This window comes from Acomys minous, assembly GCF_964271855.1.
Source record: "Acomys minous genome assembly, chromosome: 2".
Taxonomy (NCBI): Eukaryota; Metazoa; Chordata; class Mammalia; order Rodentia; family Muridae; genus Acomys; species Acomys minous.
Window position 1 is genome coordinate 131,197,700 of NC_140484.1, and position 23,153 is coordinate 131,220,852.

General features: G+C 45.4%; 1 protein-coding gene across 1 annotated transcript in view; it reads right to left on the minus strand.

Annotated features, from left to right (window-relative positions):
• UVRAG (UV radiation resistance associated) overlaps nt 1-23,153 on the minus strand; it is a 260,496-nt gene that overhangs the window by 60,276 nt on the left and 177,067 nt on the right. Inside the window, exon 13 of the mRNA XM_084773991.1 lies at nt 957-1,035. Within this exon, the coding sequence (XP_084630117.1) occupies nt 957-1,035 (79 nt within the window). The remainder of the gene's footprint in view (nt 1-956; nt 1,036-23,153) is intronic.

The window sequence follows — 23,153 nt, forward strand, 5'->3', positions numbered from 1 at the left end:
GATAACGATCTTCACAACCACATTAAAACACACACACACACACACACACACACACACACACACACACACACACACACACCAAAACCCAAAAAACCTACCATTAAACTGAGGTCTGAGGGGAAGAAACACAAAGATAATGCCATACGGAAGGATAATTCTAGGTCTGGTCAGCCTTTAGATTCCTATGACAACAGAGGCTCGTAAAAGCAATGCATCACAAACCTATTACTTCTATAAAATCGAAAGGCCAAGGGTCCAGCTGACAACGTCTTTAAGCAACAGCAGACTGTGGCTACTCCACCACATGACGCTGCAATTGGACAGATGTGCAAAGGAAAGGAGAACGCTAAAGCGGGCCTTCTTCTGCAGCCAAAACACTCACAGACCGTCTACCTGCTGAAGTCGAGCCAGCTGCATTAAAGAAATGCTATGGATTGCTCTCAGGGAAACACAGATGCAGGCATGTGATGCTCCTCCTAGGGTCCACGAACAAGCACTGCTCAAGTGAGACTCTAGCTGATGGGGTGCAGACTGGAGGAACCACACTTGGTCTTTCCCTTTGGGTCCTGGATAATGAGGCGAGGAGCCCATTATGGACTTGCCAAAAGCACTAAACTTTTATTTCATGAACAATAATGCAAAACGAGTCCCCAGAAGTGGGCTAAGAGAAGAAAGCCATTACCAATCAAGCTGTGGGGCCGAGGGATTGTTCAGACCACACACTCGATCGAGTTCAAGCCTCCCAGGAAGAACTCAGAAAAGATGGTGAGAGGCAGAGAGGGACTCCACAGCATGCTCACTGCTTCTCCAAATTCATTTTACTGTCACAGACTAAGACTATGGCCAGCGAGCTGCACTGCCCATATAAACGGCTAAAGCAAAGGGTCCTGTGCGGTAAATAATTATGGAGAAAGAGGGTTAACAAGCGAATAAGAGGAACAAGAAGAGTCACTTACTTGTGCTATGTTCTTGTTCAGAAGGTAGACACCATAATCAAACTGCAGCTTCTCCCCTCCCTTTGGATATAGCGGAAACCTGAGGAAGGTAAACAAAAATGAGAAATTCTCAAGAAAAGAGTAAAATGACCTCGGCATTGCGGACAGAAGCAGACTTTCTTAGACCCAGCACAAACATCTCATGATTAGACTTAACCACAGACCACGGACTTGGGTATGGTTACTGTAATCTACTAATATCTGTGTAAGAGACAACAGCTGCCATCTTCCCATGGAGACACAAGAACACACAACAGGGATGCATACACCAGTGACTCGCAACTCCAAAGCAGGTTACTATTTCCTGATTATGGGTCAGAATCTTGCCAACCTATGGCCAAGATCCTCCATATTCTTTCTAATGCATTGGACTTGACATTTCAACTTCTAGAATTAAATGAGAAAGAAAGATTAAGGGGAAAAATAGACTTAAAAGCAATGTATAAGACTGTTTCTCTTAAGATGGCCAGTCAAAATTAATGCCAAAGATGAGCCAAAAGTCATCTGAAATTTATCCCTTTTATGAGCACAGTTATTTGGATGTGATGTTGTCATGGTAATATATCTATGCCACAAATTTCTCAGGAACACCCTCAGTGACCTGCCTCACTAAGGCAACAAGGATGAGCTTGGGACCTGTTAAGGTGAGGGGTATGTTGGGGAATGTGTTTCCCTTGAGAGGTCCCTTTCTCCCTCGTACATAGGAAGAAGCCAGCTCACTCTTGGTTTGTTTGTTTGTTTGATTGATTGATTCTTCCCCACCCTGGCTCCTAAGAACAAGCACAATTGCAGTGATCAGAAGCAGATTTCTGTGCAGAAAGATCAGCCAGCAGCACTTCTCGCTGGGCTTTCTTACTGACCGCCATGCTAGCTGCAGAGGGGAACTCTCAGCATGCTTTCAATTTGTACTGCCCTGATGGCCAAGGGTGTTAGGCATCATTTTAAATGTTTATCAGCCATTTGTAAATCATCTTTTGAGACTATGTGTTAATTAGCTCATTTTTTCCTAGGGTGTTGGTAGGAATGCAAAATGTTCTGGCCACTACGGAACTAAGTACAGAGAATCTCAAAAAACAAAGTATGCAACTACCATTCTGTGTGTGTACCTGACCGGTTCTCAGTCAGCATACTGCAGAGGTGCCTCCAAATCTGCGCCTACAGCAGCACTGCCCACAGCAGCCCTGTGCCCACAGCAGCCCTGTGCCCACAGCAGCCCTGCCCACAGCAGCCCTGTGCCTACAGCAGCCCTGTGCCTACAGCAGCACTGCCCACAGCAGCCCTGTGCCTACAGCAGCCCTGTGCCCACAGCAGCCCTGTGCCTACAGCAGCACTGCCCACAGCAGCCCTGTGCCTACAGCAGCACTGCCCACAGCAGCCCTGTGCCCACAGCAGCCCTGTACCTACAGCAGCCCTGTGCCTACAGCAGCCCTGTACCTACAGCAGCCCTGTGCCTACAGCAGCCCTGTGCCTACAGCAGCCCTGTGCCCACAGCAGCCCTGTGCCCACAGCAGCCCTGTACCTACAGCAGCCCTGTGCCCACAGCAGCCCTGTGCCTACAGCAGCACTGCCCACAGCAGCCCTGTGCCCACAGCAGCCCTGTGCCTACAGCAGCCCTGTGCCTACAGCAGCACTGCCCACAGCAGCCCTGTGCCCACAGCAGCCCTGTACCTACAGCAGCCGTGTGCCCACAGCAGCACTGCCCACAGCAGCCCTGTGCCCACAGCAGCCCTGTACCTACAGCAGCCGTGTGCCCACAGCAGCACTGCCCACAGCAGCCCTGTGCCCACAGCAGCCCTGTGCCTACAGCAGCCCTGTGCCTACAGCAGCACTGCCCACAGCAGCCCTGTACCTACAGCAGCCGTGTGCCCACAGCAGCACTGCCCACAGCAGCCCTGTGCCCACAGCAGCCCTGTGCCCACAGCAGCCCTGTGCCTACAGCAGCACTGCCCACAGCAGCCCTGTACCTACAGCAGCCGTGTGCCCACAGCAGCCCTGTGCCCACAGCAGCCCTGTGCCCACAGCAGCCCTGTGCCTACAGCAGCCCTGTGCCTACAGCAGCACTGCCCACAGCAGCCCTGTGCCCACAGCAGCTCTGTACCTACAGCAGCCGGGTGCCCACAGCAGCCCTGTGCCTACAGCAGCCCTGTGCCCACAGCAGCCCTGTGCCTACAGCAGCACTGCCCACAGCAGCCCTGTGCCCACAGCAGCCCTGTGCCTACAGCAGCCCTGTGCCTACAGCAGCCCTGTGCCTACAGCAGCACTGCCCACAGCAGCCCTGTGCCCACAGCAGCCCTGTACCTACAGCAGCCCTGCCCACAGCAGCCCTGTGCCCACAGCAGCCCTGTGCCTACAGCAGCCATGTGCCCACAGCAGCCATGTGCCCACAGCAGCCCTGTGCCTACAGCAGCCCTGTGCCTACAGCAGCCCTGTGCCTACAGCAGCACTGCCCACAGCAGCCCTGTGCCCACAGCAGCCCTGTACCTACAGCAGCCCTGTGCCCACAGCAGCCCTGTGCCCACAGCAGCCCTGTGCCCACAGCAGCCCTGTGCCCACAGCAGCCCTGTACCTACAGCAGCACTGCCCACAGCAGCCCTGTACCTACAGCAGCACTGCCCACAGCAGCCCTGTGCCTATAGCAGCACTGCCCACAGCAGCCATGTGAGGGAAGCAACCTAGGTGTCCATAAACAGAGGAACGGATAAAGAAAATGTGGCATATACACACAGAAGAACTTTATTCCATCATAGAATAAAGTTTTTATTCTCATGCTGCTTGCAGGAGAATGACTAGGACTGGCAATTACTATATTAAATAAAATAAGCCAGACACAGAAAGACAAATACCACAGTTCCTCTTAACTGTGAGTCCTAGACATTTTTATGGCTGTATCAAAACATCCATCTGTGTGTCCGTCCATCCATGAAGAATGACATGAAAGCAGCAAGGAGACTAAGGGAAGAAGGAGAGTGGCAGGAAGGGAAGCAGGGGAAGGAAGGAAGAGTATGAGAGGATGAGTGAATCTGGTCAAAGTTCATGGTATATTGGAAAGAAACTGTCTTCCTGAAATATATCATGGTATACAATGACTATACACTAATTTTAAAAAAAGATCATCCACAACCGAGGGTCATGAAGCAGATGACATCTTGCTTGCTTCTGCAATGTAGAATTATTCTCAAGAATAATATCATAGTGGAATGAATAGTGTGAATTAATTACTAACTATTCATTTTGATTGTCACAAATGCCTGAAGAAGAAATGCATTCTAATAAAGAAAGCCCAGAAGGCAGAGTGTTTTCAAGTACAATAAAAGCAGGAAGTACAATTGAAAAGCTTTCTATTAAAGTCTCAAGAGCTGGGGTTTCCTAGTACGCAGAAGGTAAATCTGATGTGCTGTAAAGTTACAGGCATTGGGGAGTGAGCAAGGCCATGAGCTAAAAATTTACTAACGGAAACCAAACGCTTTAGACACCCATCAAGAACACAGGACTTTGTATTTAACTGGGAGAATAAAACATAAACTATGACACGTGGTGTATCCCCAGCAGAGAGGAATAAAAATGACAGCAAAGGCAGGACAAGCCGTGCAACAGCAGTTGTGCTTGCAAGGTGCCTGGGAACCATTCACACTCCCCTGGGCTAGGGTACAGGGAAACTACGTATTTGTAGACATAACAGTGAGGCTCTTGGGAGGAATCTGTGGAGTCCAAAAGCTCTGCCCGCTGTGGGGTTATTCTGTAAACCACCACACAGAGACTCTCTGAACAGTCCTCCCAACCCAAAGTTATCTCCACTTTCAAGTTATAAATCCAGAAACTCCATACACTGTAAGAGTAAATTGAGATCAGCCCACATTGAAAACCAAACCTCTACATTTGTGAAAACTGGATCTCAGGACATTTGACTTCTTATGACTGCCCTGGGACTTCATGGGAAGAACCACAAGGTACATGTGTAACATTAAAACAAAGCTGGAGAGGGGTTAGAGACAAAGGCTGGCCAGGCCGATGCTAAAGCAGACCAGGAATCAGGACAGAGTTCACATTGCGTTCCCCTTCCACATTCTTAATGGGTCACTTCAAGTTGAACACTTTGTTTATAACTTTCACATTCATCTCCGGTTGCAGAGGCACGTGGGTTTTAGACCTCCTAAGCAAGCTGGAGACGTGGGACCTGCTGCAACGGGTGACGCCTACTGCCATCAGGACATAAGATCGGAATCAAAAGCATTTTTTCTCAACTACATTTGCAAATCATGGACAGCTTAGATAAGAACTTAGCTACTCACATCCAAACAGAAAAACATCCTTGACAGCACAAAAGGATTTATTTCAGGAGAGTATTACAGCTAGTGTGGTGGTGCATGCCTATGAGCCCCAGTGCCTAAGAGGACAGCAAGTTCAAGGCCAGCATGGCTAAATACTTATCTCAAAACAAACAAACAAACAAAAACCAACCAACCAACCAAATGAAAGAACAGGAAGGAAAGGATACAACCGCTAAATTACTGCACAATGAAACATAATTTACTGTTAATACATTCAATATTAATCCTTTTGGGGGGTTCGAGACAGGGTTTCTCTGTGTAGCCTTGACTGTCCTGGACTCACTTTGTAGATCAGGCTGGCCTTGAACTCACAGCAATCCACCTGCTTCTGCCTCCCAAGTGCTGGGATTAAAGGCATGTGTCACCACCACCGGCTCAGTATTAGTTTTTAATACATAACTAAATAATCAACATTAAGTTACTTTTAAAGTTAAAATACATTTCCAAGTTCCATTAGGACTGCACCACTGTACACAGTGAAAGCCACAGAAGCAGAAGGCAACACACACAGCATGAGTGCAAGAAGCCGGTCTAAGGTCATGGCCACTGCGGGCTGGTGCAGAAGGTGGCCTTGGGTGCAGAAGCCTACCCTCATCTCCTATGCCTGGTCTCATCACTCTGAGTGATGACGTCAGCCCAGCCCACTTCCTTCTTCCAGGCACCTCAGGTTCTGCACATACGTGTGAATATTTGGTTAACTCATGCTTCTCTTGGTACGTGGCTCAGCACTCTCTTAGTACAAGGCTGGCTCTCAGGACAAACACTGGTTCTTTCGTTGTTTTTGTTTTTCAGACAAGGCTGAACAACTGACCAAAAACTTACTGTGTAGCTCGGACTGGCCTCAAAACTGAGGAGATCCTCCTGACTTCAGCCCCCTGAGTACTACAATTATAGGCAGGCGTGGGGCACACTGTGCCCAGCTTAGAAACAGGTTTGATTTTGTTCTTCTGCCTTTACTAATAGACACTCAACAAATATTTTTTGAATGAAAGAAACATCGTATGTGAAAACGATTTGGAGGTCATCATACAGAGCCACTTCAACATGAGAGAAGGTTTGTGAAGGGTCTCCCTGAATACTCATGTGATCCTGGTGGGATTAGAAGGGAGGCTAAACCCGGGAACGAATGTGCAAGCAACAACCACTTGACTTGACTTTGCAACAGTGTCACTATTAATTCAAAGAAACGGATGCCTTGGACACCTATTTAGTAAGTGGAAGAGACATGACCTCATTTCTCGGTCTTCGTGGATAAACGCAGCATTCTCCCTTGCTCTGTGTCGTCAGAGGGGCACACCCAGGATGGCTGATCAGGAGACCGCCAGCCAGCTGCAAGCAGGAGTAGAGGGAACAGGGGGTGTCCATCTTGGAGGTCGGCTGTCAGCGTGTTCACAGACACACAGCCCTGGGGCTGTTCTGCATGGCTTCTGGCAGCATGGTGTGACCTCACCACAGCCACTCAAGGTCCTAAAACTCTTGGGTACAGGCGGCCAGTCAGAAATGGGGAACATATAAAGGACAGAGGGTGGACTGGCTGCCTGCCAAAGAGCAGGCCCAGACCCTAATTCCCAGAACCTGTGGATGTGACCTTATTTGGAAAAGGGGTCCCAAAATATTAACAGATTTTGGAATGAGATCACCTTTGATAATCCAGATGGGTCTTAAAGCCAGCAGGTGCGCTTTTAAGGGAATGGCAGAGGACAGGTCATGTGGCCTCAGCCACAGCCAGGAAATATCTAGAAGCTTGGAAATGGGGAAGAAAGGTGGGTGGCCTCACTGATACCTTGTTTTTGGACTTTAGGTGTCCATGAAAGAGTACATTTCTGGTGTTTTAAACCATCAAGTTTGTGGTAATTGAGGAAAGCCCTAGAAACTGGGGGAGGAAACACCGGCTTCCCCCTGAACAATGAGCTGCAGCATCTCCTGCCACACCCAGATCAGACATCTGCATGTGTGGATCTGAATACATAAGGGCTTCATCTTCCTTCAGAAACCCAGAAAGCACTTCAAAACTACAATGCCAAAGGAGCATCTGGGTAGGCATTAGCTAGGGCTGGGTGTGGACCTACTGAGTGCTGTGAGGCACTCAGAAATCTGTGCCTGGTCTCATGTACAGCATTAAGTTCACATGTACATGAAGCACCAACTACAGAGCCAGGCGTGAAGGTGTGTGCCTCTAATCCCAGTACCTGGTGGCTGAAGCAGGAGAGCCTTAAGTTCAAGGATAGCTTAGGCTACCTAGGGACCCTTCTTAAAAAACAAAACAGACAGACAGACAAACAAACACTGAGACATAATACATGAAGACTATGTGATACTGACCTTGGAAAAATATTTTAAAAGGAAAGAATTTTGAATCTTTCTTATTAAAAAAAATCATAAGCACTTACTTCTCTCTCAACCCCAGCAACTTTTCTTTTCTTTCTTTCTTCTTTCCTTCCTTCCTTCCTTTTATAAATAAAGACCCCTAGATTGGTGACAGTTTCTTGTTCCCTTTCTGGGACTCACATCCAGGTTGGGGTCTTTTACAGAAGGTGAGGGTTGAGACATGGCAGGAATGGCTTCACTTCTACTATGCATGTTAGGCTCAGGTCTGCCCACTGTGTTTATAGAAAGCATGACAATATTTAATATGTTCTGAGGACACGCCTTTACTCCACATGGGCCACGCTATCTTCTGTCTAGATTAGCTTTTCATCACTTCTCTCCTGGGCTTAGAGTGACATTCAATTCAAATAAGACTAACCTTTCTCTATGGTCACCTGGGCAGTGGCTTCTGGGCATGCCTAGAGGGCAGCAGTACTCAACCTGGGTATTGCGACCCTCTTGAGGGTTGAATGACTCTTTCAGGGGTCAAATGACCTTTTCATAGGCGTTACCCAAGACCATCAGAAAACAGACACTTACATTATGGTTCAGAACAGTAGCAAAATTACAGTTATGAAGCAGGAACAAAAATAATTCCATAGTTGGGGGTTACCACATCATGAGGAACTGAGTTAAAGGGTCACAGCATCAGGAAGGTTGAGAACCATGGCTGCCTGGGCTACCTGCACCGTGTGGAAGTGGAAAGACCTGCCTGCTGTGGTGGCACCGTTCCCTGGCTGGGATCCTGGGCTGTGTAAGTAAAAAAGGAGCTTGGGAGACTAGACAGTTCTGCTATAATCCAACTACCTGGGCTTACTCTGGCAGGCCAGTGACATAGAGAGTAACTGGCATCTCAGAAAAAACAAACAAACAAACAAACATGAAAAGAAAAGTAGCTAAAGTAAAACTGGATTATCAGTACAAGAATATAAAGCTCATTTTTAAAAATAAATTTTTATTTTATTTCATATGTTTGGGTGTTTTACCTATGTGTATGTCTATGTAACCACGTGCACATCTGGTGCACACAGAAGCCAGAAGAAGGTGTTGTAGTCCTTGGGAATGGAGTTACAGACAGTTGTAAGCTGCCATGTGGGTGCTGGGAATTGAAACTGGGTCCTCCAGAAGAGCAGCGGCTGTTCTTAGCCACCTCTCCAGTCTCAAAGCTCACTATTATTATTATTTTTTGTTGTTTTGTTTTTCAAGACAAGATTTTTCTGTGTAGCCTTGGCTGTCCTGGACTCACTCACTGTAGACCAGGCTGGCCTTGAACTCACAGAGATCCATCCGCCTCTGCCTCTCCAAGTGCTGGAATTACAGGTTGTGCGCCACTGTGCCTGGCAAAGCTCCCTTTTTTGTAGAGATATTTTTAACAATGTATTTTCCCAAACCAGTCCTTGTAAACCAAGTGTCCTAACTTTGAGTCGGTTCTGGTGTACTTAGGCTAACTGACGTCACATAGATTCCTGTGGGAATCAGGAAGACAGGTGGTGATGCCCACATGACCCTTTAGTCCAAGTCAGCAGCCCTTGACTGGCTTTGCTAAGTCTCAAAGTTATACAGACTTCAAACATACAAAAGAACAATGAACAGCAATGCTGCTGCTGCTGCTGCTGCTGCTGCTGCTGCTGCTGCTGCTGCTACCACTAACGAAAACATAAAACCAAGACTAACCAATTACACCAAATCCTCTAGTGGGGAAAAAGAAAAAATGCCGCCAGCTTTCCCCCACCACTTAGAGAACTGACCAAATATTGAAACTACATTGATTCATGTTAAACTAAAGATCCACAGATCTACACTAGGTAGCTACAAGATACGGGCAAAATAAAATCTTGACAACAATGAAGGATGAAGGATTGTTTACTTTTCCAAGACGAAGCAGAGAACCCAAGGTCTGAGCTTTGCTACAGTGCTGATGCTTTGCCTATGACACTGAGGTAAGGCCAGAGAAAGGACGCGGGCTGGCTGCCTGCTGCGCTTCTCTTGGGCTGGGACCATATTTCAGCATACGTTTCTATGTCAGAAGGTCGCATTTATCAACCAGCCCAAAGCATACTCCTTTAAGATCATGTTGCAACAGTATTGCTACTTCCACTTGTCATTTGTTCTTACAATTTATTATCCAGTTTCATTGCTTTACATTATATTTTATTTCTGTATGTATGTGCTCTCGTGTATGTGTGTGTGTGTGTGTGTGTGTGTGTGTGTGTGTGTGTGTGTGTGTGAGACAGCTCAAATGAGAGGTCATGGGACAACTTGGTGTAGTCCATTCTCCCCTTCCACCTCCATGTATGATCTGGGGAATAAACTAAGTGGTCGGGCGTAGCTGACGGCACCGTAATCCACTGAGCATCTTGCAGGCCCTTGGTTCCATTTTGGCCTAAACTTTTATTCGAGGACCATTTACCATCTTCCAAACAAATTTTATTTTAAGTGTGCTAATCAATTTAAGGTGGCCGAGAAAGTCAGACCTATCCATGGCTCTGGGCTACGGTTAACACTGTGAGGAGTGGGAGTTGCACAAAGGCCTCTGACCCTCATCCCCACAGTCGAATCAACCTCTGATATGATTACACACCCACTCTTCTCTCTTAGACCCATGAAAAGTTTGTGCCTGAACCTGAAATAAAGTGCAAGTTGCCCTTAGGGCCCCAGAACCTGTCTGCTAGATGCGACTACACACTTGTCATTTTGCAGGCAGCAGGCCCTGGTGACTGACCTTCCCGCTGTCCCTTCAACATGCCAAATTTGCTCCTTACCTTGGGAGCTTTCAATTCTTATTTCCTCTCTCTCAGAGGTTTTTTTCCCTCTATCTTCCCAGAGCGGATAGTGCAATATCCTCCTGGCCACTGACTCCAGCCACCTTTACCCAGCCCTTCCTAAGGCCATGCAATCTAAGCCGTTCTTCCGGAACAAGGGACAGAGCAGAGTAGTCAGGCTTACTCATCAGCTTTGACAGTGACACGAAAGCACAGCTGGATATGATGGGCTTCCAGATGTGATACAACAGGAAGCATCAGTAATGCCAGGAGAACACAATCATGGAAAATTTTATCTCAGTCTTACAGGAGACTCAGGGGAAAATATGCTAAATGATAATAAAAGAATGTAACCAGCAAAATTCAAAATGTGCAGGGGCTCTAATGGGAAAGCTGTGCATTTAGCTTTAATAGGAAAAAGAGAGAAGCTTCAGGTGCAAGCAGACCCAAGTCGTGGGGCAACTGAAGGCACACACTGTAACACACACGGTGGAGAGGCACCTGATACAAAGCTGGACACAAGCACACGATGTCGCACTCTACAGCTACAACCAAGCAAACGGGAAACATCTGCACATAAAAACTGTACAGTAATGTGGCCAGCAACTTTCTTTATAATGGTGAAAATGGAAATCAGTATTCATCATGTAGAACGATTCATTCACACAATGAATTGCTCAAAAGGCAAAGTGCTACTGCTACACACAGCAGCGTGAAGGAAGCTCCACATGCACCACGTGAAGGAAGCCCTACACAAAAAGGCTCCTATTGCATCGTGTGGCTGACTAATGGCTGCCTTGGGGACTGTGAGAGACAGTGATTTATGGGAGGCAGGGATGCTTCTGGGGAGATTTAACGTTCTGTATCTGAATAGGAATTGGATTGCAGATATTTACACCGAAGGATCTCAGAGACGGTTCACTTAATATAATGCACTCACAGTATCCAAGTTTTACCTCAAAGGAAACAAAACAAAAACCTCCCGAATATAAACAGATCTTGGTGCTGCAGTCAGCCATTTGCACCAGGTGGAGCACTGGAGAGAAGCACGGTGGCATCACACAGGCTGACATCAGCAGAGGGCTGCAGAAGGGCAAAGACTGATAACAAAGTAGATAGAGCAAAGTGTGAATTATAGGTGGAGTGGTATCCACTTAAAATTTTAAAAACTTTTCTATATGATTATCATGTGACAAAATATACATAAAGTAATGAAGTCTTTAGGCAGAGGCAAAGGATAAAATAAAAAAATTAAGGGCTGGGCGGTGGTGGCGCATGCTTTTAATCCCAGCACTTGGGAGGCAGAGGCAGGCGGATCGCTGTGAGTTCGAGGCCAGCCTGGTCTACAAAGCGAGTCTAGGACAGTCAAGGCTACACAGAGAGACCCTGTCTCGGAGGGAAAAAAAACGAAAACAAAGAAACAAACAAACAAAAAACTTGACAGAGAATGGGTTTGCAAACTTCGGGTTTTACTTCTGTTGGTATGAAAGTGGGCAAATGCCTGGTGCCACTCCTTCAAGCCGCTGGACTCCCACCAGACACTCTGGCCACTCCCTCCTGCACCTCCCAGTCATTTGCATGAAGTGCTAACTTCTCAGTAGGAGCTGTGGGGAAGGCATCCATGCCAGGTAACACTTTGCAGCGGTGCAGCTGCTTTGGGGTCCCCCAGGCTTCTGTAAGTTACCCTGAGCCATTCTCTGTAAATGAGCTCAATAAACGCGCCTTTCCCAAAAGGAGACTGAATGTGCACCCCATTGACATGATTCATAAGAAGTCAATATTCTAGGGCCATGGCTCATATGCGTAGACCATTGTACAAATATAAGATCAATACAAATTGGACATTTATGGTAATATGAAAATAGAAATGCCTTAAAACAAGAGATATTAGCAACTAAAGGAAATATCAGGACTCCATTGGATTTAGACTTGGAGAAATCAAACATACAAAAAAGGTCATGGACCAACTGCAGATGTATGAACAAATGGCTACTCGGTACCACTTAGGAACTTGGTTCTTTTGTTTGTTTGTTTGTTTTAAATGTGTGATGATGGCGTAACACTATATTAGAAATTTATCTTTTAGAGAAACATGTTGAAGTATTTATGGATGAGATGTTATAATAGCCAGGGTTTACTTAGAAATAGTTCACTGGGATGAGAGAATAACAATACAGATAAAAAAAGATTAATGAGTGTACCTGATGGTTCTGGCTGGGCTCAAGGCTATGTTATACCATTTTCTCTACTTTTGTGGATGTGCTTAAAGTTTTCCATAGTAAAAGTTGATTCAAAAGAAAACAATAGCCCTTCAGTTCACTCCATCATCTGCTTCTCATTTGAGTCCATTTCCTACGACCAGAATGTTTGCTCTGGGAAGATACAGATTTTTATCTGTGTTGTTTATTATGTTTCTAGTATTTAGGTTGCTTTTCTATAGTTGAGAAATTCAATAAAAGTTGTTGAAAAATGAAAGCACTAAAAGCCACTCATGCTGTGATTATCACTTGTTAACTGTATTATCCTCTTTCCTCCATATTTCATAGTTACATTCCTGAGCATGTGCTGGACATCTTTATCTAAATGTCCCATAAACACGTCAAATTCTCCATGTTCAAAACCGAACGTTATCTTATCCTAGAGGCATGAGGTAATGTTTTTTCTTCTCCATCCCTATAGTGTCCTGTGAGCACTGTTATTCCCTAACCTTAGGACAGGAGTAAGTCAGTTACTAGCCTCCCATCATATAGAGAACGGAGCTCTTGCAGAACCCAACACACACCACCTTACTCTAATTTGGGCAAACATGAATAAAATCCCTTTTTGATAATCCTCCCCACTTCTAAGGGTCAGCAAACCTCACTTAAAAGCTAACAAGTTAAAAAACATGACTAGATGCTCCAAAAGAACAAGTTATAGGGGAGAAAGAAAGGAAACATGGAGGGCCTACTGCAACACACGCAGGGAGAGGCCTCGGGCTTGAGCCTGCGTGGTGGCTGCAGAGGGAGTGGGTGGAGCACCTCCCCTAAGGCCACCGTGACTTGCTGATAGGTTTTCAGAATGCAGGTGCCATCCTCTACAAGTATAGAGGACACTGGAACGGACAGCTAGAGGGGTTATGGGGTGGCTGGGCAGATCTGTGATCGGAGATAACAGGATTCTCCCGTAAACCACGGGGAATCCATTTGTTAAGCACGGATGTGATGGGGTTTGGGCTGGGTTGTTTATAGACAGGATCTCATTGTACTTCTGGCTAGTCCTGGACTCCCTAAGAGGATGGCCTTGAATTTCTGGTCCTGTTGCTTCTGCCTCCTGAGTGCTGGGAGTACAGGCGTGTGCTGACCAGGCCTGGTGTACGGTGCTAGGAACCCAATGCAGCACTCCTTGAATACTAGATAAGCACTTCACAAAATGAACCATAACCCCAGCCTGGGGTGTAGAGTTCTTAGTTTTTTTATTTTAATTTAATTTTTCATATAATATATTTGTTGTGTTTTAAGTATTTTATTTAATTTTTTAAAAATTTATGTTCATTAGTGTGAGGGTGTCAGATCTTGGAGTTACAGACAGTTGTGAGCTGCCATGTGGGTGCTGGGAATTGAACCCAGGTCCTTTGAAAGAGCAGGCAGTGCTCTTAATCACTGAGCCATCTCTCCAGCCCCAATATATTTGTGATATCCTTTCTCCTCTTAACTCCTCCTCTCTAACCATCAACCTTATATTCTTTTTCTCTCTTAAACCCAAAGTAGCACAAAACCAAAGGGGGGAAAAAGCTCTCTGTGCTGGGCTTTTGTCTGGTTTGAACCTGCGCGTGCTGTCAGTTCCTGTGAGTTCACACGTACATCGGCACCTTAAAGAGGATTTTGGTTACAGTGTGGTAAAGGGAATAAGACCTTTTTAGAGTATGCTGCAATGTTCCAGGCCAATAATGACAACCATTGTGATTAGGGTTCCAGGAGTAGAAAGGAAGATACATTCTGAGTTGTAACTTGTGGACAGAATTGAAGGACGTTCATGAGGGATTGACTGTTATGATGGCAAAGCAGGGGCGAGGTGTGAGAGCGCATGCCTGTAATCTCAGAACTCAGGAAGTAGAAGCAGGAGGATTTTGAGTTGCAGACAGCTTGGGCTATTTAGCAACACTCTGTCTCAGAACCTCCTCCACTTAAAAATGGATATATACACTAATATGTATATATACACACACATATATATGATATGTATCTTGAATACATTTAGGAGAGAAATTGAGGTAAAAATAGCAATTAAGGAATAACAGACATTTGATGGAAACCAAAACCACAGGCATGGATGGGAGGCCTGAAAAGCCACATCAGAGCTGAGCTCCAGTGCCTTGGGGATGTCAATCAATGCTGGAAAATGAAAAGGATTTTGAAAGTCTGGCTCTAAGGTGTGAGGTGAACCAAGAAGCTCAGGGAAAGCTGGACCTCAAGAAGGGGGCTGTCAGCAGTCAACACTGCTCAGAGGCTAAACAACGAGGAAGTTACCTGGCTGCTAGACTTAGTTACAAGAGCTCACTGCTGGGTAGCGCCTGCAGTGTGGGAGGACTCACTGCAGTGGGGCAGTCTGGTGTGAGCGCAGGATGGCTGGAGGGGAGACAATGGAGATGGCAGGCTTGACATGGGAAGGAGAGGGACATCATGAGACACCGCAGGAAGGCTGTGTCAAGGCTCTCTATGTCACAGAGGAGGCCAGAAGAGTCTATCTTAGAAGGTGGCAGACAACTCTCTCACAAATACAGGAAAGATGGAAGAGAACGGTCTCTGTGGATGCAGTACTTGGTCAACAAATTTCAACAAATGTCACTGTATGCTGGTTAGTTTTCCTGTCAATAGTCAAGCAGCGTCCCTCCATGGACTCTGATTCAGTTTGGGTCCTAAGTTCCTGCCTTGCTTTAGCCCAGTGAGGGACTGGAAGCCATAAGCTAAATAAACACTTTCTTCAAGTTCCCTTTGTTTTTACTACAGCATCAAGAAGCAAGCTGGGGCTGGGCATGGTGGGCAACGCCTGTAATCCCAGCACCCGGGAGGCAAAGGCAGGTGGATCTTTGTGAGTTCGAGGCCAGCCTGGTCTACAAAGAGAGTCCAGGACAGCCAGGACTACACAGAGAAACCCTATCTTGAAAAACCAGAGAGAGAGATACTGCTGGGCAAACAGTGTCTGATGGATTAGGCAGGCACTGCTCGCTTAACCATGCCAGCAAATTTGTGATTCATAAAGCATTCTAGGGGGGAAGAAACACCATCTCAGAGAGGAAGGGGAGGATTCAGAGACAACGTGACAAGCTGAGACCTCAGGGAATGGAGAGGCAGCCAGGGAAGTCAGGACAGGGGACGCGTGCAAGAGACAGGCAGATGAAGATTGTGGAATCAGTCTGACCTAAGAAAAACAGTGATTAAAATCCCAGGGGACATTGGGAGCATTTTCCTCTTCTACCTCTTTTGACAAAGAAAGAAAATCTATAGTGAAGGACCATTATGTACCAATCAAAGAGACTATGATGAGATAGGTAACGACATGCCACCCCAAAACGTTAAAGGAGACATCACATGATGAGATGGCTTCAAACAGAAGCCCCTCTGCCAGTGCTGATATGACTTTTTGACAGAGCTGGACTAAAAAGGGAATGAATTTCAGGGAAATCAAATTCCAGATAATTTCATAAGGTTAAAAATACTCTGCTCCCAAAAAGCCCTGGTGAAAGTGGCAGCTGTGGGAACCGCTAACGAACTCAGCATTAATTTCTTTATAGATGTGTCCCAGCTCCCTCCTATAACCTGAAAAATAGTCCATAGGCAAAGTTCAGTGAACAGAGCGTAATTAAAGGATGGAAAACCTGTCTTTTTTAATAGTCAGTTTTGTAAAATAAAATTTCTGCCAAGTAAATCAAAATCACATTCCACAACATTAACAGCCACCTTGCATTTGCCTTGCTTTAACAGCACCTGCTTCCCACAAAAATCTGTAAATGCTAAAAAAATAAAAAAGAAACTCGACGATTAAAGTATGCAAGGTACATAAACACTCAGCAGTGCCAGAAGACATTTCCATCTGGAATATAACCACAGAAGAGAGGCCGGTCAGCATCTTCAGCGTCTACGGCAGCCTCTCCCAATGTGGTCTGCAACGTAGGTCTGTTTAAACTGTTCAGCCCTCCTAACACACCTGACAGGCACTGTAGCACACAGGGGCTCGAACCCTGTATGAAAATTATTTATCCAATACCTACTTACTTTAAGGGTGGGAAGGGGAAAACCAGAGAGACCGAGGCATAATCAATTAAGGCTCTGAGAGGAAGCAGCCCAGGCCTTGGCTTTATTATCTAACCAGAGATGAGCAAGGACACTGCTGAACCAGCATCCCAAACTGGGACAAGCATACAGGGACCCTATAAAACTCCAACAGCACAGTCTAGATTGGGCACACCTACCGGGAGAATCAGCACTCAGGGACATTACCTTCATCAGGACAGGCTTTACTTCCCACCTCCCTCCTTTCTTCCCTCCCTCTATCTGTAGGTGCTTCAAGGAGACAACCCGTATTTTACTCATTTTATTGTTCTTCAGTCACGAGTCATTTTTATGCACCTGGCACGTTTTACCCTACACTTTATTTGTTCACCCAAATGTCTTGTCTCTTCAATCAGTGAGAATATAATCTCCTTAAGGACATGGCTGGTTTTGCTGAAGTTCTTAGTGGGTGTTAAATACATCCATTTAAACAGATGACAGAATGAACAAATAAGAAAAAAATTGAATGAAAAATATCTAGGTGGACTACACCCTTGTGAATGAAAATAGACATGGTAGCCAGAAAGATTTTAAGATTTAAAAATATTTTCATCATTCATTCTTTAATACTCCTCTGGACACACACACAGACACAGAGACAGTCACAGACAGACAGACAGACAGACAGACACGCACGCTGCTGAGGGCACAGCAGGGAGCACAATCAGCCACACTAGCTACCTAGTCTCATGTGCCCATGATCCTTCTTTCCTCACATTTGATGGTGGTCACCATGGGTCCCTCTCACCTTACTCCCCATTTGCCTGCACAAAGCCCAGTGTCATCCCTAACTCTAGTCTAATTTACCCATGGATTCCTTACATCTTCCACAGGACTGTTAACTGTGAGGCAGTCTTTCGAAGACTGTGACCCAGTTTCCTGAGCATCATTTTGGCGATGCATTTATGTGTGGAAAAGATGGAAGAAAATGTATGAATGAGGAAGGAGTGGGAGTGTCAGTGCACACCTGATTCATACACCTCTGCGTGTTGTTTTGTGTTTCTCCTTCTAGTAACAGTCTCACTTAGGATTTTTATAACAATTGTGGAAATGTCCTTTCCCCACAAGCCAGATGTTCACACATGCAATGGTCACCAAAGTCATCACCTGATGTCTGATAAGCTGGCACTCCGAAAACCACCGACTCTAACTTTTATGACAACATTTTGGGTTTAGGGCTAAATCAAAAAGGCAGAAATTGTCAACACCAATAACCGTGGCCTCATTAAAGTCCTAAATGCAGCTACTAAACTCCCAGGAACAATACTCGCACATCATTACTTTCCAGACTTAAGTAAATAAAAGGAAATAAAAGATTTGGAGATAAGTTCACAGAACTCCACTAAATCAAGTTTTCAATAACTGTCCATAAATCTGTTAACTACTTAAGTTTTGGAGGCTAATTTTAGGTCATCTATCAGAGGCTACATACCTGCTTTCAGGATGTCAAAGCTCAGATTTATACACATAAGTTAGCTGAATTTTTTCCAAGTATATATGCTATCTAGAAACCCATACTTTCAGAACATATTTGAAAAAGATGTATTTCAATTATGAAATTGAAAAGAATCACGTCAGTCCATCATCTTGCCCAGTTTGAGAGCACAGGACAGCAACACAAAGTTCCTCAGCTGCATGAGAAGTGTGGACATCCTGGGAGGAAGCTCCAAGGATGCTGAGCTGACAGCGACCAGTGCAAACATCCAGGCTGTTGTAATCCTCCTTAATTAGCAGCAAGGCTTTTCCAGGTCTGACCAGTCATTTGGACCTGACCTCTGACAAGCACTTACCCGCCATCGAAATCTCATTTGATTTTACAGCCTCATATTTGTTATTGGGCTAATCTTTACCTGTTCTACATCACACAACAGCTCAAATATTTGAATGGCCCAGCAATAAATTTCCATGGTCCCCCTGGGTCAGTCAGATGTTAGCTGTTAAGTAAAGCTAAAAGGATCTATGCTTCATAAATTTCCTTCAGGGTCCACATTTGCTCTTACAGTCGAGGCTTTCAAGCCCAAACATCTTTATAGCTATGTGCAGTGATTTATTAACTCCGCCTTGTTTTATCCAGAAAGATCAATCACATATGTATCAATAAGCTGGTGTGCTGCGGACTGCCTTTTATTGTACATATAACCACCTGCCTTTAATACAAACTCCAAGCTGAAGCTTTGGTAAGTGATCGCTGGAGTTTAACAACCTTCACCTGTTTCTAATTTGGTATAACATATGGTTTAGCTCTGCTAGTTTGTTCTAAGCCAGTCTTTCCTCTTTTGGACCCAACAATATAAAAGAAAACAAATCCAGGGTACAAACCCCTACATTCGAGGATGTTATATACACACCCACCCACCCCTAAATGATCTGCAATTGCTTTGCGTAGCATTCCCCACAAATAACTGAGCCAGTGGATAGGTACTCTGGATTATGAAATTATTACATTTCTTTGAAAAATTAGATATGTCCAACAATACTCTTGAGAATTCTAAAACTCATGTTCAAACTGTGAAAATGACTACTTTATCTCAGTAGCTAGAAAAAAGATAACAGCTGTATCTTGCTGCCTGTGTGGTCAGGAGAGAGCCAGGAGTAGCCAAGGCTCTCTTTTTCCTTCCCTCATCCCTCTCTAAATTAGACCCAAAGTTTGGGAGGCAGGGAGCCAGGAGAGAGAGCACAACAGCCTAGCCCAGCATGGTAAAGTCAATAACAAAATTAAGAGTGTCTGGGTGCGAGGGTAGGAGAAAATCCCCAGGAAAAAATGACTAATAGAACCGTCTAGCAGAGGCAGGAGTCAGCCCCGCCTCCTGCAGCTCCCCCAGACTTCTTTCCGGCATGCTCCAGCCACAGGGACTGAAGTCTGGCCGTGGCTGGCAGGGCATCTTGGATTCAGGTCCTTTTTGCCTGAGGTCCACTGCAAGTGTCTATCCTGAGTCCTTGACAGTTCCAAGTCAGAACGAACTGCTTCTCATGAGCCCTGCCAGCATTCACACACCGTACGGCAGCAGGTACTCACATACCGCCCGGGTAAATGCTCATCCAACAGTTTAAACTCATTTACCAACAAACTAAAGCAATCATAAAATACTTGAAAAAATTTAATGCTCACTTGTACAAAAAGATATATGTGTGTGGCTTTATATGTCAAGTGTTTTACAAGACTAATGGTTAAGTAAAAATTCATTTACGTGTTTACTAGCTAAAATACAGAAACTCTATCCTCAGTTCCTAGATCCTAGAACCGATTACTCTCAACACCTTTAGCCCTGCCCTGAGTTGCACTCTCATTGTTTGTAATTAATACTTTTGTAGGTCTGCCTGATTGTGTGGTTTACAAAGGACCTGACAATCTACGGGGAAAGGTGAGGCTCTAGTTCTATTATACGTCACTCCCCAACTTCTTCCCCCACCCCCTAGCCCCCACCCCCTCACTCTCAGGAAAGTCACTACCACAAGCTTTGGTTACATCAACAAACAACCCCCACATTATTATAAGCACAAAGTGATTACTTTGGGCCCAGCCACACAGTGTATAATCATTGTATTTGTTTTTCTTAACGTTGGCTTTCCTGAGTTCATAGGCACCCACCTAGTTTTGTTGCTTTTTCTTTCATTTGCAAAGTTTATCTGTGTGTCTAATTCCTTTCCAGATCTGAAAGTGGTGTAATTGCCCTCTTGCTGTAATGAAGGCCTTCTGTGCCTCTGGCTCCTTCTTCTCCCAGCCCTCCCGCATCCTCAGTACCCTCCGAGCCGGCAGCCTTGGGTTCTTTCTCCTCCTCCACCTTTTACTCTTCCTCCTCCTCCTCCTCTTCTTCTTCTTTTTGTTTTTTTGAGACAGGGTTTCTCTGTGTAGCCTTGGCTATCCTAGATTTGCTTTGTAGATCAGGCTGGTCTTGAACTCACAGCAATCCACCTGCCTCTGCCTCCCAAGTGCTGGGATTAAAAGTGTACGCCACCACACCTGGCTGGTTCTTTCTCTTCTTGACTGATGGCTTCCTCTTCCTCAGTTCAAGCCCTGTGCTAACGGAGTCCAACTTCCAAATGCTTCCTAGGGAAGGTGAGGAACTAGCTTTCTTCCTTTTTAGGTTTGTTAGGGAACAAAGATTTAACACCTCCTTATAGGATAAGGACAGAGCAAAGTCCAACTCTACCAAAGTCCAACTCAGGGAACAAGTGAGTTTTCTGGGCTTACCAACAAAGTATGGTGACCCTAGAACAGCTACACCATTGGAAAGCATCACTCAGAATAAATGACATCCTTGGGGCCTTACATTTTTCTGAGGAAAAATTATTTCTACAGTCCGTCAAATTAATTATCAACCCAATGTATGAGTAGTGTGTGTGAGGGGGCAATCTTCAGACATGTAGGTCTTTGTTGTAGGGCACCATCAACTGAGCAAAGCTGCCATGAGGACTGACTTGCAAGTGACCCTCAAGGTCAGACCTGTTGGTTGTTTCCACTCCTTAAAGGGATAGGTCTGGGAGAGACTTTGATGTTCTAACTGCCTCCCTCCTGCACCTCACAGCCAGCTCTGGGTAATTCTGCCCATGGCCTTGTGGTCTTGGGAAATGCTGGAACCACACAGCCTGTGGGAAGTTAAAAGAAGATGGCAGACTTTTCTTCTGTGTGTCCTTTTGTACACTTACTAAATACACTTTTTATTCAAGTACATCATTTGCTTATTTATCATGGAACTAAGACATCCAGCCCCTGGATCAAGAAGCGGAGCATTACCAGCATTAGGTCAGTGTAGAATTACTACCAAGAGTCCTCAGCAGAACTCTTAGAACTACAAATCAACTCCAGCGTCGACTGCTGGTGATGGGGAGGATCACCATGGCTAGGACAAAGCCAGCCCTGGTTGGCTGCCTCAGGCAAAGGGGACAGGTGACCAACTAGGCAGAACTCTGCTGAAAGAGACAGTGACAGTTGCAGCTGCACTTCCTACAGCCACAGCCTTTATAAATTGGGTGAGTTCCTGTGGGTGTCACCTCTTAGGTCAAGTGCTTCCATGGGAATAATGAACCAAGGGCATCATTCTGTGATTTGTTTCATTTTTGGTTTCCTGAGAACAGTTTTTGCTGACAATATCTAATATATGCCTCTGAACTCCTAATTAGTATTGCATTGCCAGTCTATTTCTATTTCTATTTCTTCTATTTTTCTCTAAAACAAATAACGACACATTAACTATCATCACATGCATTTCTCTCTAGTCTGTTTTGTTAGATTCTGCCAAACTTTTCTTACTATTAGCTTACAGAATAATGTGTAAGTCTTGGAAGGAAATGTCTTGATTTATGTATGGCAGTCCATACATTAATAAAACAGCATGATGAGTCTCATAATTGATGAATACATATACGCATATGTAAAAACTTACAGTAGCCCCTAAAGCATAGGGCAGCTTCAATTTTTTGAGTGATTATTATTGCTCTTAGTATTCATAGCCCTAGAAAACAATACTAGCTTACTCCCATGTACTGGGTTAGCTTGGCTAGGCTGTACACATTCCCAGAATACCAGCGTTCAGATGAAGCAAAAGACAGCTGCAGAAGCTCCAGAAGACTCGGGAAGGCGGAGCCATTCTGTTCTGAAGGCTAGACATGGTGACTAGACAGAGCAGGAGACACAGGCCGCCTGGACAGCCTATCTGCTCTCTGCGCTCCTATTCTGCACGTAGTTCTCTCCTGCTGACCAATAGCAACTCCCACCCCACTAGCAGATGTGATGGCAACAGATTCTGTGGTCCCCACCTGCTCTCCTTTGGGGTTCCACTCAGCATCTGGACGGATCTACCTCGCCTTCCAAATCCTGTCCTGAACTGACCACCTGCGCCACAGCTTCAACATGGCCGGTCAATGGTGCTTCTCTGGTCCTCCAACTCCCCCTTTTGGACTTCTGCTTCTCCAGCTTCTCCCACAACTGCACAAGACCGTATTTCTATAGTGAATCCCTTCTCCTGGAACACTTATATTGATTCTGTTGTTCCGACTGAAATCTACTTGATTTAACTGCTTTGGTAATTTTCTCACTGAGCTGTTCATCGCCTTTACTATTTGTCCTCCCTCGCTCCTACCTCTCTCCCCCTTTTCCTACTTAGGTGCTGAGGTTTTCATTCAGTAAGTAATACAAAGAAAGGTGACCTCTCTCCTCTGAGTTTTTGGACTAAACATGTAGACGCCCTGCTAGTTCTGAGCACTCTATTTCTGACACACTTTCACTTAACTGTTGGCCAGACTCCCAATGGTTGTACTAAATGTGGCTATCGTTACTCTTTTGTTCCTAGCTGACCTGGAATTTGCCTGGAAAGTGTAGACCAACCTGGCCTGCAACTTGAGGTCATCCTCCTGCCTCTCCCTCCAGAGTGGTAGGATTACAGGCATGTG